At 32.1% G+C, this 18,280-nt stretch overlaps 1 protein-coding gene across 2 annotated transcripts; it reads left to right on the forward strand.

Moving 5' to 3' along the window:
• Window positions 1-377: 377 nt before the first annotated feature.
• Window positions 378-17,789, forward strand: NRPC2 (nuclear RNA polymerase C2). Of its 2 annotated transcripts, none has more exons than XR_016520493.1 (38): window positions 378-527; window positions 859-970; window positions 1,072-1,193; window positions 1,312-1,404; window positions 1,558-1,630; window positions 1,706-1,796; window positions 1,913-1,965; window positions 2,127-2,191; window positions 3,839-3,944; window positions 4,042-4,152; window positions 4,341-4,400; window positions 4,853-4,891; window positions 5,022-5,072; window positions 6,473-6,571; window positions 6,954-7,013; window positions 7,122-7,214; window positions 8,610-8,717; window positions 8,850-8,960; window positions 9,196-9,312; window positions 10,871-10,987; window positions 11,086-11,166; window positions 11,368-11,472; window positions 11,544-11,624; window positions 11,706-11,856; window positions 11,966-12,010; window positions 12,300-12,377; window positions 12,441-12,580; window positions 12,685-12,775; window positions 13,847-13,974; window positions 14,052-14,181; window positions 14,264-14,394; window positions 14,659-14,784; window positions 14,866-14,921; window positions 15,595-15,665; window positions 16,368-16,452; window positions 16,532-16,635; window positions 16,919-17,047; window positions 17,413-17,789. XR_016520493.1 is itself a non-coding variant. In XM_068647420.2 (38 exons), the coding sequence occupies exons 1-38, from the start codon at window positions 487-489 to the stop codon at window positions 17,461-17,463; spliced, it is 3,486 nt and encodes a 1,161-aa protein (XP_068503521.1). In that variant the 5' UTR covers window positions 378-486; the 3' UTR covers window positions 17,464-17,789. The 2 variants fall into 2 exon arrangements, 1 of the variants encoding a protein (XP_068503521.1); XM_068647420.2 differs by having other exon boundaries at window positions 11,725-11,856.
• Window positions 17,790-18,280: the final 491 nt, after the last annotated feature.

The following is an 18,280-nucleotide window of genomic DNA, read 5'->3' on the forward strand; positions in this document are numbered from 1 at the left end:
CATCGTTTTCACATAATTATTCTGTATTATTACATATAAGAAAATTAACAATTTAGTCATCAAACATATACTATCAAATATATATAGATGCATAATTTTTTTATTCTATTATATTTTCTATCTTAATTATTGATATATAAAAATATTTCCTTTTATATATCGTTATAGATAATAATAATAGTAATAAGTATTAATAAAATCATCATCCCTAATAACCATTATTAGAAAACCTAAATCCAATATTTCCACTTTTAAATTTATTTTTTATCAACTTAATTTATTTCATATACGTTTTTCTATTAGTATATTAATATAACAACTCACGAAAAAAAAAAGAAATTATATATTTTTTCATATTATTATTTATCTCCCCTTTAGGGGTTTTTTCGAGCCAAACAGGGCTTAATCCCTAAACCCCCACCTTGTATAAACAATTTTCGAATTCATAGGAAGAAACCATAATCCTGCAACTCACCCATCACTGCAATGGCTCGAAATCACGATCCTTTGCATCGACCCACCACAGAGTAACTACTTTTCTTCTTCTTTTCTCTCTTTATTCGTCACTTCACACATTACTTCCACACAAAGTTGCAAATTTTTCGTCGTTGGTTTCTGCTGTGCCGTGCTGTTATTTCAACTTTTCTGCGTTTTCATGCTCAAACATCACGTGGGGTTGAGTTTTATCATTCAGAAAATAGTTTGAGAAAACAGTGCATGGGTTGTATTTTGCACTGTCAATCACTCTCCTTTTAATTGTTTTAACTGTGTAAAAGTTTTTGCTCTTCCTTTGAAAGAGGATTTTGCACTGAGAGTATAATTGAAATTTTGTGTTAATGCTGGTTTTTGTGAACTTAGGAGCAATGGGGGCAACAAGAAACCTGATGATTCTGGTTTTGACCAAAGGATTCTAACTGCTCCTATAAAATCTGCTGTTGACAAGTTCCAGCTTCTTCCTGAGTTTCTCAAGGTATCTTGCTGTGTAGTATGAATTGTAATTACATGGGATTAGGTAATGTAGCTATTGCTGGTTGATTTTCGATAATTTGTTGACACTTTGGCATTTGGTAGGTTAGGGGATTGGTTAAGCAACATTTGGATTCCTTTAACTATTTTGTGAGGACAGAAATAAAAAAAATAGTTCGAGCTAACAATTTGATCAGTGCGACTAGGCACCCACATATATATCTGAGGTATTGATGGTGGTTTGCTTATATCTTTGTCCATTTTGTTGTTTTATACTTTTTTGTGTTTTTGTTCTCTACTATTTCAAAGCTTTATTTGCTTTTGGTTACTTGGTCCCTTCTGCAGGTTTTTAAATGTCAAAATTCGTAAACCATGTATAATGGACGAATCAGTTACTGATGACGTTACTCCGCAAACATGCCGTCTAAGTGATCAAACGTGAGATTCATTACACTAAAAAACATGATCTAGTGTTTTTAATTGGATATTTCTTAGCTATTGATAGAAGTATTCAATGTGCAAATACATTCTAGTCAATCACTTGTTCTATGAAATTATTGTTTTTTTCTAATGTACTTATTGGTTATAAAGGTATGCTGCTCCTATATGTGTTGATGTCGAGTACACACATGGAAGTCGTGATGACCCTCGTCTACATAAAAGGGTATTTGAAAACTACTGTTATCTGACTTTGATGAAAATCTGTGTTATTAACTTTGGCTTTGTTTTTCCTTCATAGCTCAATGTTGAAATTGGAAGAATGCCTATTATGCTGCGGAGTTGTTGTTGTGTCTTGTATGGGAGAGATCAAGCTGAACTTGCTAAACTCGGTTTGTTTGAATTTGGAATACATATGATTATACACACACATATATATATTTTACCATTGTTCTTGTATTTTTTGTAATATAAAATATGTTACCTGTTTTATTGTTCATTTCATCAGGTGAGTGCCCCCTTGATCCTGGAGGGTATTTTGTGGTAAAAGGGACCGAGAAGGTGATATTCTCACTTTTAAGATTTTTAATTTGACATATTAAACTTTCAGTTGTTTTAATTCTGGATCCGTGACACTAACTTTCATTTTTTAAATATAATGTAATATCCAGATATTTTTTCTTTTTTTCTTTTCAAATGATGGTTTTATCTATCAATTTCAGGTGATTTTGATACAAGAGCAGCTGTCAAAGAATAGAATAATTATAGACACGGACAAAAAAGGAAAGTAAGTAATCATTCTTGGTGTGATAGTGCCTTGTTGTTTTCCTTCTGATATCTGCCTTTGCATATAAATACAGGTGTGTTTACATGTCATATAGATACTTACTTTATGCAGATAATTTGAATTTGAATTCTGTTAGTTGTAATCCCTGATTCCCTGTAATAAAAGGATATGATTGTATTTGTTCATGTTCATGTATTAAAGTATACATCTACTAAGACTTGTCTTTCAAGCAATGGAGTTGTAAACAGTTCCCATTTATGTTCATTCCTCTGGTATTAACTGAGTTCAGTTATGTAGGTTGTAGGAGAACATCCAGTTGCCAGTTAGGAGACAAAGAAATATGGAATGAGTTGACTTTGGTCTCATATTCTAAATCATAGATTATTTCTCTGATTTTATGCAAGATGAGACTATGTTGTTAGTATATGTATCTATAACTATAGATAAAGAGGATTCCTTTTATCAACCGCCTTGTAACTCATTTCATTATTTACCCTTTAGGTTTTGTAACTATTTTTTTAAACTCATTTAGTGATTAAGTGAAATAGCACTCTTCTTTAAGCAAGGCATGAGGAATTCAAAAAAAGTTTTTTGCTTGAAATCTCTACCAGTTCATGAATGTGAATAGTATATACATGAGTCAAAGGAAACCGTGAAGTTTTGAGTACAAAAGTATGGTAGTAAAAGCATGAAGTTTCTTCATGGAAATCTCTTTTAGGCTAATATTTTCTTGTATTTTTTTTGACTAAGTGAAGTAGCACTCATTAAGCAAGGCACGAGGAATTCAAAATAAAGTTTTTTGCATGAAAACCCTCTACCAGTTCATAAATGTGAATATATATACACGAATCAAAGGAAAGGGTGTTGTTTTGGAGTACAAAAATATGGTAGTTATTAGGAAGTAGTCTTAAGCCTAACTTAACTTTATAAAACTGGTTTATAAAGTGAGGTTTGTACCACTTATATACTATGAAATGTCTTTATCTTTAGTCGATGTGGGATCTCCAATAGTAGTATAAACATGAAGTTTTTTCATGGAAATTTCTTTTAGGCTAATATTTTCTTCATGTATTTTTTTATTGGTGGATTGCCTTAAGTTCTTGTTTGTACTCAGTGATCCATTCTATCTGTCCATGAATTCTTTCCTTCCGTCTCCAAAATAAATAGATCATATGTTTGACAAGTAGTAGCACAGCACTCAATTAATTGCATCTTTATTGGAGTAAACGAATTTGTATTCTTGTTTGTAGATTGAAACTAATTTTTTAATGGGGTAAGGTCATAAGGCTTAAATGTTGTTGGATGTTATCTTTTTCTTCTCCTAGCTGTCTATTATTCTTTACATCTAATTTGGCTGTACATTCATGTCATTTATGTAAATTTTCATGAAACTTTCATGCACTCCATAAGGGTTTACCATGAAGTGAAGTAGCACTCTTTAAGAAAGGTGGGAGGAATTACAAGAAAGGATTTTTGCACGAAAATTTTCTAACCAGTTCATAAATGTTAATTATATTTTATGCTTTATATGCATGAATCAAAGAATATTATGAAGATTTGGAGCACAGATATATGATGGTAAAAGTGTAGAGTTTCCTAATGGATATCTCTTTTGGGCTAATGTTTTCTTGTTATTTTGGCTTTCAGCATAGCTGCATCTGTTACAAGCAGCACAGAGAAAATAAAAACAAAGACCATTATTGTAATGGAAAATGAGAAGCTTTGGTTACATTTGAATCAATTTCCTAAAAAGGTTTTCTTTTTGTACATTTTAAATGACTTATTTGCTTATATTTAGCTCTCTCTTTCCATTAAAACTAGCTCCTCTTTCCATTAAAATTATTCTATAGGTTCCTCTAATGGCAGTTATGAAGGCTATGGGGATTGAGAGTGATCAAGAAGTTACACAGATGGTTGGAAGAGATCCTCGTTATAGTTTTCTACTATTGCCCTCTTTTGAGGTAATTAAAGTACATACTTGTTATTTAAAGTATTATGACACTTCTATCCATAATAAATTATAGGAGTTGAAGAAGCAAAGGACTTCTACAATACATTAAATGCTTCTCTGTTTATTTTTAGTGATCTTAAGTAAATTTTATTGTTATGTATTTATCAATTAATTATGAAATATGTTTTTCACAATCAGGAATGTAGAAAATGCAATGTATATACACAAGAGCAAGCATTGGAGTACCTTGATAAGATGGTGAGCTGGCAGATTTACTATTTGAGTTTTTTTTTCCTACATCAATATATCTGTCTGTTGTATTGTATCCAGTTTCCTTAAATATCCAGTTAGTCTCCATATTATGAAGAGCTCAGCATATATGTGTGGGTACCTTCTCAGGGCAGGATTGTTAGTTCCAACAGATTTGTAGTGTTCTGTTTCGTTGTTCTTCTTATTATATGGATTATTCTATTCTATATTGATTGGCTTCCCTAGGTGAACTATTCTGTTATGAAAAAAGTTGTTAAAAGCTGTTGTGTACTCTTCTAAATTTTTTCCAACCCACAGATGTACTTGAGTAGTATAATAAAAATGACAATATTGGCAGTTTCTGATTTTGATTTATACATGTTCTTCAACTTTCTAGTTTTAGATAGATGCATGTAATTTCTTATTCTTCTGTATTTATTAATGACTTGTGCACCTACCAGGTAAAACGTTCCATGTATTCAAGCAATTCAGCTGAGAAGGTTTCTTCGCCCTCTGTCTCTCTTGTGAAGTTGATTTTTTTTACATTATAATGCTTTGGATAAAATAATATATTAATTTATGTTTTTTCTCTTCAATTTTGTGCTTTTTTCATTTGAACCATCTATATAGGAAGGAAGAGCATTTTCTGTCCTAAGAGATGTATTTCTTGCAAATGTTCCTGTAAGATTTCTTTCAAACTTCAGCATCTCTTAAATTTTGTGCGTTTGTTTGGGATAATTTGATTTCATTCTATTCAGTACACAAGAGAAAGTATGAAAAAAATGTGGGACAGATGATTTTGAATATGCTTGAGTTCACTGAGCACTAAGCAGAATGTTATATTAATACACAAAAAAATTACAAGGCTAACAAATTTTAAATGCAATTGGAAGATGGATAATGAAGGTTAACTCTATCTCCTAATGTATATTGGAACTGCTATATTCTGTACAATGAACATTTATTCTGAAGTGAACACTAATTCTGAATATATTGCTAACACTCCTGTTCTAGATGGAGTATAGAGATCAACTTTAGCCAGATTGTTGGTGACACAATTAAAAAAATTTGGTGAACAAATATGCCAATGGATCATTTTGATTTTCTAAAGGTGCTAATTTTTCCCTAAGTGATCTTCTCATGAATAAACTGAAAATCAACTACTATTTGTTTAGTTTGCTAATTGAAAACTGGGTTGGGAGCAATATGATGAGCTACATGATTATCTTGACTTACTGTGTCATAGTTCGAATGTTAAAAAAACTAACTCTTTAACACGTTTTGACCAAATTAGTTCACAAGTAATTATTTGAACTACAAAGGGAAATAGTTTCATTGATAACAATCTCAACAATTACATTCTCAATTCTTTATTTGTAACAATCAATTGCGCTGAAATAAGAAAACAAAAGTATGCAGAAATAAAAAAAAAAGATTCTAAAGATATTTAACCTAATCAATGTGGAGATCCTAAAGATATTTTATCTTAAAAAACTGCTATTTACAAGACTTCCCCGTCTAGTTGGTAAATAAATATCAATCATCCCCAACTTGTCTACACGATCTTGGAATTTGTTATAATGAATCTCCTTACTGAAAATGTTTGTTATTTGAATTTTTGTAGGACATGAGTTGTTACACAAGATGTCATCTTCTAGAGAAAGTCTTGTAGTTACAACCCATGTCCCTACCAAGACTTTAGATTGTGGACATTTTCACTACGGCTTCTTCACGGCAGATTCTAGGATCTTATAGATAAGTTGAAAATAATTGATATTAGTTTACTAACTTGAGGGGAGGTATTGTAAATAATGGTTTATTAAGATAAAAGTATCTTCAGGATTCATTCTGAAGTAACTTGTGGTACATTGAAACTATTGTACTTTTGTGCATTGACACTATTGTACTTTTGTGCATTGAAACTATTACCTTAAGGTTAACTCTATTTCCTCAAGGTACACTAAAACTACTGTACCTCTGCATTTAATTCCAGATCTTTTAAACTTCACTACATCAGTATATATGTAATTCGGCTTACTTGTGTTTGGTTTGGTCTGAGTTGTTTCTTTTGTAATAAATAGGTGGATGGAGATAATTTTCGGCCAAAATGTATATATGTTGCTGTTATGATGAGACGCATAATGGATGCAATTTTGAATAAAGATGCAATGGATGACAAGGTAGTATCTATTTCTGTCTACCTTTTTTATTTTTTATAAACAAAGAATTTACTATTATTGTAGAAGAAAAAGATACACATGCAAGATAATAAGAAATTCTCATGAACTAACCAAAAAACAACAAAAAAGTTAAATATTTAAAAAAGGTCTGTTGATCTAACTAAGACCCCCCCCCTGACTGGGTGACTCACATATGGATATGTGCTGTAACTGATGATTGGAGCCAATCCATTAGGAGCTGATATTGGTGCTTCTAAAGATAGTATGTGGGGTTGATGACTCCGAAAGATATTCACAATGAAGAGAAAAATTAGTAATCATCTTCTAATTTGATTTTTATTTTTACAATATATCATCTACTAATGTTTCTTTAAACTTGTAGGATTATGTGGGTAACAAGCGGTTGGAGTTATCTGGCCAGTTAATATCTCTACTTTTTGAGGTACTATTGTGTTTAATTTGACATGTCCCATGCTTTTGCAGAGATACTCTGTACTTTGTACATTTTTAATTTCAATTGAATTATTTGACATTCTTCTTTCTGGTTCAGGATCTCTTCAAGTCAATGGCAACCGAAGTTAAAAATTTGACAGACAAAATGTTAGATAAGCCGGACAAGGCTAGGAATTTTGACATATCTACTGTAAGCACTCTCTAAATCTTCTTGAGTCAAATTTAATCTTACTAAAGCTGTTCTGAATCTCTGGCTTGTCACTTTAAAGAGTTTCTTTTATATGGTTCTCTTTCTATCCGACTCTCTTCTTGATTTGGGCTTGTTGTTCCTAGTTGATGCTGATAGGGACTTTGGTATTATGGGGTACCTAAGTCCCACGTCAAGTTTTAAGGAATGCTGGTGGTGTATTCAAGTCTTTGGCTTCCCTCCCATAATAGCTGCCTATTGAGGGTGGGTTTCCCATTGCTTGGGTGCTTATCAATGCCTAATAGGCATGGTTGTTTTCCTAACCCAAATGCCCGAAGCTAGTGATGCAGTAGTTAGTAGATTACTATAGCAGACTAGTGGTGATATAGCGGAGCAGCCTTGGGATTCATATAGCAGAGTGGTTTTCTCTTTCCAGCTATAGAAGCTCTTTGGTTGCTCTTGCAGCAATATCATGATATAGGGTTCAAAAATTATTTTCTACCGTTGAAATAAGGTTTTTTTCGGATAAATTGTGATTTATCCCTCATATCTTAATGCATTTTTGGGTAATATGTATTATAAATATTTAATTATTAATACATAGTATAAATTTTTTGTTTTGTATTAAAAAATGAGTTTTAGCTTAACTTATCCTCACAAAACTAGCTTGTAAGGAGAAGATTGCTCCCACTTATATACTGTAAATTGACCTTATTTCTAGTTGATGTGTTATTTCCAACACACCCCCTCACACCGAGGCATGAACATCTTGTGTGTGAGACTAGATATTTATAGGTTTTTCAACGGCTGCTGGATAGCAGGTGGCGCAATACCCCACAAACCACTTTAGGATAGACTCTGATATCATATTAAAAAATGAGTTTAAACCTAACTCATCCTCTTAAAACATGATTGTCCCCACTTGTATATTTTTAATTGGCTTTATCTCTAGTCGATGTAGGATCTCCAATAACATTAAATATATAAAATATCGGCCATCATTATATAAGATTGACAACTATGGTTAGTCAAAATCCTGTGACATAATTTTGGTTGTCAGCTTATTACAATCTCTCTTAGGTGCAAATATTTTGTTATTTGAGATAAAAGTGGGCAATTTCTCATTGCTTTCAACAGATATGAAGTTGACTAACAAGTAATCAGCATCTGAACAGAATGTTATTTTTATCTTGGAGTGATGATTTGTGGGGAATCTCAAAGTTGAAATGTAGCTGAAACTGTATTTATTCATGTGTTATCAATGTAAAATCCATAAGTGGTGATGATTTTCATTTTATCATGTTTGTTAAGAATTGTTGTTCATTGCTTTGTTCTTTTCAATCTGATCTTAGCATGCCCGATTTTCTATTTACATTTTTTCTTTGGAAATGTTCATAGCTTCTTAATCGGACTCAGAATATCATCACTCTAGGCCTGGAAAGAACTCTCTCCACTGGTAATTTTGAAATTAAAAGATTCAGAATGGAAAGAAAAGGAATGACACAGGTTGTATATTGTCTCCCTTTCAAATATTTTTTCTCTTGATACTCACTATGACAAAGTCACCTGCTCTTGCTCAGGAACTTGGATTTATCTAGCACATGATATAACCCTCTAATGAAATTTCTCTTTTCACAGGTGTTACAAAGGTTATCATTTATTGGTGCTATGGGCCACATGACAAGAGTCTCACCACAGTTTGAGAAGTCCAGGAAAGTAAGTGGACCTAGAGCTTTGCAGCCTAGTCAGGTGAGATGCAGTCTAATTTTGTAGCTATTTTGATGGATCGTTCTCATGTTTTTTTGAGTTATGGATAGAAAAAGCAGGGATTGTATTATCCTTGTACTCGACCTTGCTTGGTGGATAGAAAGACTTGTGTTGTATTCTTGTTTTGCTTAGGCTTTTTATTCTTTTTACTTTAACTTATAAAATCTTATATACTTATAAATTTATACCTTCTTTTCTCATCTCTTCCATTTGATAGTGGGGCATGCTTTGTCCTTGTGATACCCCTGAAGGCGAGTCTTGTGGACTGGTAAAGAATTTGGCTTTGATGACTCATGTTACTACTGATGAAGAGGAGAGCCCCTTAATTTCTATGGTATGTTTTGTTATATTACAGGTCAAGATATTTTCCTTTATTATTTATCATTGTAACTACTTATGTAAATATTTGTAGATGTTATATCCAGGTAGTGGGATTTATGGCATCTTCTAATTTTTGAGGTTAAAATTCAATTTAATAGTTACATACTAATACTTTACCCTGTACCCATTCCTTGGAGACTAACCTTGACCAAATACTTCTGTTTCACGTAGTTCTCATTGTCTCCATGAAGTTTTGACAGTTGTGAGTTTGGAGGAAGTTGTAATGATTTTACTAATGGGTCTCTTTTAGCTGCCTTCAATTAGACATCTGTAATCCTCCATCCAGTCAATGCATAATAGTTTGGACTCAAAAAACAGATAGGGCACATTATAACACCTCCAAATGCCACCAAACTGCTGCAGCCATGGATCCACTGGGCTTTGTTTTCAACTAAAAAATGCCCTACCTTGTTGGGTAAATGAAACCTGTTGAAAGAGAGAAAATTTGATGCAAGAGATGCTGAAAACTGCATGTAGACCAGACAACATGGTCCACTCCATATAAGTTGATGACAATAAATACTTGATATGATATGATTTGCCTATAAATCATATTCTAATAAATCTATTTCTAATTATCAAGATCCTAATAGATCATCTAAGATACTCTAAAATATTGTAAGATATTATCTTTAGACATTTCTAACAAAATCCATCGGCAGCCAAACTCGTGCACTTCTCACACCTCAATAAAAACTTGATCTCCCCAATCCTCAAGATTCATTATGTTTGGGCTGGCACAGACATTTTTCGTCCCCCAACAGTCTTGGTCAGGCTCCTTTGCCGTGAGTTTTTCTTTTTTTGGGTTTTCTAGAAAGGCTGTTGAAGATGGCACTAGACCCTAGATACCATGCAGAAAGCGAGAGGGAGAAAGAGTAAGGAAAGATAAAGTAGTTGCATGAACTATAAACTGTAGTGACCCTCATATTTATAGTATTAGGTATTGTACATAAAGGCACAAATAAATCTCAATTTTTTTGAGAAATACGATACTTAGAAGTTATAATGTTCTTGGAGACACTGGAAATACTGAAAAGAAAAAATAATTGGCTTTAAGACGTGTTTCTATCCGTGTTCAAAGATGTAAAATAGTTTACTTGGAAACTTTTTCAATAAAGGGTGCATTCGGTTCATTTTGGATAAAATTGAAAATTGTTATTTTCTTTTCATAGTTTCGGATGAATGAAAATATTTTTTTATGTTAAAAATTTGGATTCGGAAAAAGACAATTAAAAATGTTCAGTTATATAGAGGTAGAACAGAAAAAGTCTGAAAAATTTTCAGTATCCCGTCACACCCTTTGGTTTTGGGAATACCGTGTCCTTTATAGTTTCTCTCTCTCTCTCTCTTTTTCCAGAAAAGCTTTTCTCATAAAATTATTGAAGAGTCACTGTGCTTGTATTTCAATGTACATTGTTTGATATAGATTTAAAATATAGGAGATTTCCATATACTTCATTTTTTAGTGTAGATGTATAGCATTGTTTAGTGTTTCATTATTTCTGTGACAGTGCTATTCATTGGGTGTTGAAGACCTGGAACTTCTCTCTGCAGAGGAGCTTCACACACCTGATTCCTTTCTTGTCATTCTAAATGGTTTAATTCTTGGAAAGCATAAGAGGCCACTGGTATTTGTTCTCTCTTTTAAATTTCTAAAGAAATATTCGCTCATGATTCTATTATTATTATTATGTTTTGTTAACCATATCATTTTCTTTTATTCAAGCGTTTTGCTACTGCAATTAGAAAATTGCGGAGACGTGGTAAAATTGGCGAGTTTGTAAGTGTCTTCGTCCATGAAAAGCAGGTGAATAATACTGTTCTTGTTTTCTCCCAACATAACCCCCTTGTGTAATTTTTCTGTTTTATACTATTTCGATCTTGTGTATTTTACTTTTTTAGGGGCTACAGTTTGCTCTAAATCATAATATTTATTGTACTTCAACAACTATTTTAATGCTGAAAATATGTGAATACGGTCTCAATGGAAAAACATATATGTTTGCAGAACTGTGTCTACTTAGCTTCTGATGGTGGTAGAGTTTGCCGTCCCCTGGTCATTGCTGACAAGGGAATATCAAGAATCAAACAGCATCATATGAAAGAGTTAATGGTAAAGTGTATTCTTTCATCCTGGAAACAAAGAAAGTATCTTGTGAAAATTCAATTTTATACTTTTTTCAGGATGGAGTACGCACATTTGATGATTTCTTACGAGATGGCTTGCTTGAGTATCTTGATGTTAATGAAGAAAACAACACTTTGGTTTGTTCTACTCTAATTACATTTAATTTTTTATTTTCAGCTATGACATTCTATCTTATTCCTGACAGCTGATAGCCTCAGTTGCCTTTTCCCTCTGTAGATTGCTTTATATGAAGGAGATGCCACATCAGAAACTACGCATATTGAGATTGAGCCTTTTACCATCTTGGGAGTTATTGCAGGGTTAATTCCATATCCTCATCATAATCAGTCACCTAGAAACACATATCAGGTTCCCCTTCCTCCTTTCTTCTATATCTACAACTTCCTGAATTTTTCTCTTCTATGAATGAAGTGGGTTCTCTGCCAACTTGAAATTACTATTGTTTTGCTCACTGTAGTGTGCTATGGGTAAGCAAGCGATGGGAAATATAGCATTTAATCAGGTCAGTAAAGTTCTCTTATATGACTTGAGTTTAGCAATTGCATGAGGTATAGACTTAATGAAATTATTCCCAGTTTTAAAAAACCATCATGTTTAGACCATAATGCATGCGTGCAAGTAAGTAAATACAAGCCTGTAAATTTGTGTTCACATGGGTCCAGAGTTAAAATTCTAAATATTTGCAAAGGATCAGATTTAAAGTAATTTATGAATGCTTATGGTGTGTTGGGTAACTATATTTCTTCACTCGAACGTAATTGATGAGCTTATATCTGTCTTGTTGTATGTAGCTGCGCCGGATGGACAGTTTGCTTTACCTACTTGTTTATCCTCAACGACCTTTACTGACAACAAAGACCATTGAGCTGGTGAGTATAATTGATTAATTTCTCACTGATTTGAAGGGCTTTAACTAACGTATTTCATTTTAGGTTGGATATGATAAACTTGGAGCAGGTCAAAATGCCACGGTAGCTGTAATGAGCTATAGTGGTTATGATATAGAAGATGCGATTGTCATGAACAAGGCATCTCTTGACCGCGGGTTTGGTCGTTGTATAGTTATGAAGAAGTATGCAATTTTATTTGGTGTTTTTCTGTTTTCGGTTGCAGCATATTTTATTGTCTAAGCTTTTTAAGGTAGCACTTTTGACCTTGATGTTCCCATATATATAGGTATAGTGCGGTCATTCAGAAGCATTCGAATGACACATCAGATCGAATACTTAGGCCTAATAGAGCTGCAGACACTGCAGGACGAATGCGGGTAATGTCTTCATAGTGAATCCAAATTAATTATTATTTCATTTTACTACAGTCATTTGCTTAAAATTTGTTTTAATTTATCTTATAAACCATTGGATAATGTGACATTACTAGGTATTAAACTTAGTAAAGTGACACTTTACTAACTGTTTTTCTTAAAAGTAAATTTTATAAATCTAATTGTTAAACTTAAAGGTTTATAAAGTATATCAAGTTTACAAAATTGCATACAATTTAAATGGTTGGTAGATAACTTTGTTTCTTAAGCATGTGGCCAGGGATACGATCTCTGGTTTGTAATTGTATGTATGGAAAAACATCTGCTGGGAGATGCCTGCCCTTAAATGGATCTAAGTACTTAAACAAAATATAAGTGGAGGTTAAAGCTAGGAAAAATCTAATTATTTTTTATCTTAATGTGGGACTCCTAACACACTCCCTGTCACAAAAGTGGTAAAAGGCCTCCTTAGTGGCAGCAATAGTTGGGCTAGCAAGATTTCAATCGAGCACAGAAGTGAGATCTGTACTCACAAAGTAACAGGCAAAATACACATTATATAATACTTATCATGCGATATCAAGGTCTCAGCAGTAGTTTTAGGGGCTGATTTATCAGAGCTGTTATGTCTTGTTGGTCAAGTTTTAAGTACTGAATATAAATGTTGTATGTCATTATGGTACAGATTTATCGTGTGCCACTAATCATAAGTATTTATTATATTTAATGTCTTAGATGACCTTGAGTTGGTTTTATAAATAGCAAGGATGGATAAAACATTTATGCCCCATCTTGAGTGGGAATGGTTGAATTAATCACATGCTACTTATGCTTCTTGTTTACATTGTATTTGTATATCTTTCTTGAAGTATTGTAATTTATAACATATATGAAAGTGTCGATATGTAGTGTTATGATTACTATAATTATGTTCTTCTGATATGCGGAAACCAGATTACTGTGTTAACACACCACACAATTCCTTGTACTCTTTTACCTGTTATTATTGATTCAAATTATATAGTTTTCTGAAATTGTTTTCTATGCCACTGGGTATTTTCCTGCTCCCTGTAGATACTTGATGATGATGGTATTGCTGCTCCTGGGGAAATTCTTAAGCCTTTTGACATCTATATAAATAAACAATCACCAATTGATACACGGACTCCCAGAACAGGAGCTGCTGGAAATTTGCCCGATAGGTTTGTTTGTTTTTTTTTTTAAATATGGGTTTAACTATTCTTGGTTCACATTTTTTCTATTGTTTCCTTTTATGCAGTGCATATCGGTCGAATTCACAATCATTCAAGGGTCATGGAGGAGAAGTAGTTGATAGGGTGGTTCTATGCTCTGATAAGGATAAAAACATGTGTATCAAATTTCTGATTCGACACACTCGTAGGCCTGAGGTAAAGTCGTTTATGGTTTATCATGATTTAGTGTTATTGGTTAGAAAGTGTATTCATTTCTAGTTTGAATTTGTTGCATTAGCTTGGTGATAAATTTAGCAGCAGACATGGACAAAAAGGTGTTTGTGGAACTATTGTCCAGCAAGAAGACTTTCCATTTTCTGAGAAAGGCATTTGTCCTGATCTGATCATGAATCCTCATGGTTTCCCAAGGTACTATAACTCATTTTACATGTCATTTTTCCTCGTGTTATGTAGGTAGGGAACACAACAGTAAGTATATTTAAAGATTATTGTTACAACTGTTGTAAGAATACTTATCTAGATTTGATAGCCTATTTGGCACAGATCAGAGTATTAGTCAAAAAACTTACCATCTCTCGTCCTTATTGAGTAGAAACAAATTTATTTTTAAATGAATAAATATATAATATAACATGTTTTAAGATGGGAACTTATTTTTTTTAATGGTATCAGTCGAATGACGGTTGGAAAGATGATAGAGCTTCTTGGAGGAAAAGCTGGGGTTTCATGTGGTAGGTTTCATTATGGCAGTGCTTTCGGGGAAAGAAGTGGACATGCTGACAAGGTTGAAGCCATAAGGTATCTGTCTTGATTATTTTTTGTACGACATTCATTGATTTATCTATATATCTATATTCTAATAGTTTCATGCTTTTACAGTGAAACTCTTGTGAGTAAAGGCTTCAGCTACAGTGGGAAAGATTTCATTTATTCAGGTTTTTATTTTCTTATTTCATATTACTATTGGATTTGTATGCAATGTATTTATGGCAAATATCATCATCAAACACCAATACTTCAGTTTACTTTACGTAATGTATTTGATACTGGTACTTTTAGATACTTCACCGAAATATATTTGTGGAGTATCTAAGTTTCTAAAAATGAAAAATCCAATACAACTAACATACGAGGCCTAGAAGATATATAATATAGAAATATTGTCTGTTGATGAATTCAAGAAAGAAATGAGATTGATACTATCATTCTTTGTAGATAATAGAGAGTGATTTATGTTGACAATGATTTTTAGTTTTTATTGGTTTTAGTAACTTCTAAGAAGTATGTTCTCAATTTAAATTTGCGAAATTGCAATAATACATTTTTTTATGTTATATGAATTTCTACATATCTAAACATGTATCTTACACATCATATGTTTTGAAATATTTGTATGGCAGTATCCAATATGTATCATTTGGATACACATGTTGTATATGTGCATTATAAAATAGTGGTGAGAGTTTGAAATTTCTAATAAAATATTAATTATTTATATTTTGACAAGAATAAGGGTAAGGTTTGTACTCTAGTTTTCAATGCTACATTAAGTTTTACACAAGAAATGCTATTTACCCTCTTATATGGGTGCTAATTTTCTTTTTTCAGGTATTACTGGGTGTCCACTGCAAGCATATATTTTCATGGGTCCAATTTACTACCAAAAATTAAAACATATGGTTAGTGAAGTCCTTTCAAAGAATACTTTCTCTTGAGTACCTACCACAAAAAACTAATAAAATACTGATATACCATGTTCCAGTTTGCAGACAAGGGTTTCAAAATATGTGTCTGGTCCATTTCTTTATATTATTATGTAGTTGTTCTCCTTTGATTATTTAGGAAACAATGAACTACCATTGGCTTGTTTCATGAAGCATGAAATTAAAGAGAGCATAATTCCCGTAATTACATAAATTAACAATTTTCTAACAAATATCTCAACAATATTTCCCACAATACTTAAGCACTATCTCACTATTTAGGTATAATTGTTCTTAAACAATTAGAATCTTCTGTTCCTAGTGTGAATTAGTGTTGTAGAATATTTCTATTAGTAAGAGACCTGGAGTTGTCATTCTTGGTTAACAATAGGTTAAATTAAAAATTTATGGCTAAACTCTGTTTTTCAATTTGAACAATTCAACAAGAAACTTACAGTTTTGGTTCTTACATGTAAATCAGTTAATACAAGACACCATTTTTTCCAACACTGTTATAACAATTGATTTGTTATATTTTTTATGCATAGAGAACAAAATTGACTTGTTACTTATTTTTAATTTAACCTGTATAAATGCTTGGACAAAGTAATATTTTTTCTTTATAAGTTGTAACTTGTCTGTATTAGTTCCTGAAGCAACAGCTGTGGTGTTAATCAGGTTCTTGATAAGATGCATGCTCGCGGCAGCGGTCCTCGTGTCATGCTAACAAGGCAGCCTACAGAAGGGAGAGCTAGAAATGGAGGTATACTATTTATACTTTTTTGATGAGTTTTAGAATTTATTTCATGATTCACATCATTCTTTTCTTATAATTATTTCAGGTCTTCGTGTTGGAGAAATGGAACGCGATTGCTTGATTGCATATGGTGCTAGTATGTTAATTTATGAGCGACTTATGTTGTCTAGTGATCCTTTTGAAGTTCAGGTAATAATCTGGTGGACTTTATCTTACTATCACTGCAACTACCAGTTTTGTTTCATTTGAAAATGAATATTATTGAATGGGAAGTTTTGCCATCACATTTGGGGTGGCTTGCCTCAACTAAATACCTTCTTTTCTTTTGATGGGAAACTCTTCAGTTTCTGAAACTTTTTATAAAAACTCTCATGTTAGACATCACTACGAAACTTGACATTTCAGCTAGGCTGGCACCTCGAGTAACTTTAAGATCAAACTTACTGATGATTATAATTTCCTTTTTACACAGGTATGTACAGCATGTGGGTTGTTAGGATATTACAACCATAAGCTGAAAACTGGTATCTGTTCATATTGTAAGAATGGAGACAAGATTTCCACCATGAAGCTGCCATATGCATGCAAACTCATGATTCAGGTATAATGCATCATTGGTAGAACCTATTTTAGGATAGTACATCTTAATAATTAGGAATGAATCATTGTAATTATACTAATATACATATATATTGAGAGCCATACTTTATATGATTCTACTTACTGTAAATTTGAAATTGCTCTCAAATTCGAATTGAAACCATTCCACAATCTGATTAGCAGGCTGGTAGATATGTTAACATAAAAAAATTACTTTTAATGTTCAATGAAGCTTTGTTTTAGCTGCCAATGTTGTCTGAAATTTACAAAATTTCTCATGCCAAGCAATTTGCATTTTATTTGATTTGTTGATTTTGTCTTACTTCTTTTGTTCTTGATCAATTTGATTTGATTCTCAATTTCCAGGAACTCCAATCGATGAATATTGTTCCCCGTTTAAAACTGGCAGATGCTTGAGATGATCCAATTATTGAGAATGCACAGATATCACTGTTTGGGTAAATTACAGTGCAGAAAAATTGCCATTGACAACTGTTCATGAACTTCTGCTAATTCTTTTGTATATTCTTCTGTTCAATTTTGCTCAACCCTCCCTTTCTTTACACTGAAAAAATTGTAAATCTTAGGACCTGTTTATTTATGTTTTTTTTTTAGTTTAAAAACATTTTGTAAAGCTATTGTGTACTGTTCAAGTGTCAATTTCTAAGTTAAAATTGATCAATATTTGAGAATTGTTTGTAAAGAAAGTACTTTAGAATAAAAAATAGACATTAGTTAATGCAGTATCTGTTTCTCAAATGACATTCTAATATATATATATTCTAAATAACAAAGCAGTAATTTACAATTTCATGGTTTTGCCATAATAAATTCTAAGACACGAAATAAATAAATATTGGTATTCAAGATATATTTCATTTTTCCTGTCATTTAAAAAAAAAATATAATTGTTCAATGGTCATTCTTTAATAATTACTCATAAAATGAAAGTATAATCAAAATAGAATAATAAAATAAAAGAATAAAATAGAAATAAATTTGTATTTATAAAAAATAGTTATAATAGAAAATTCTCTTTTTATATATATAGGTATAGATTAAAACATGTTTTCATCCGAAAATCTCTTAACTTACAAATTAATTTTACCAACTCAAGTAATTTTCTAAGAGTTGAGTTATATGTTAACATATCAATATTTTAAATCACTAATATTGATTTAATCCGTAAGAATGTTGTATTTAGAACGCATCTATCTTTTTCGTCGTCGACTGT

This window comes from Phaseolus vulgaris, chromosome 4 (genome assembly GCF_051622355.1).
Source record: "Phaseolus vulgaris cultivar YP4 chromosome 4, ASM5162235v1, whole genome shotgun sequence".
NCBI lineage: Eukaryota > Viridiplantae > Streptophyta > Magnoliopsida > Fabales > Fabaceae > Phaseolus > Phaseolus vulgaris.

Coding starts and splice junctions, on each gene's coding strand:
- NRPC2 (XM_068647420.2), top strand. CDS start 487: ATGGCTCGAAATCACGATCCTTTGCATCGACCCACCACAGA. Junction 4,401..4,852: donor TGGAGTACCTTGATAAGATG/GTGAGCTGGCAG, acceptor TGCACCTACCAG/GTAAAACGTTCCATGTATTC. Junction 13,975..14,051: donor GCTGGAAATTTGCCCGATAG/GTTTGTTTGTTT, acceptor CCTTTTATGCAG/TGCATATCGGTCGAATTCAC.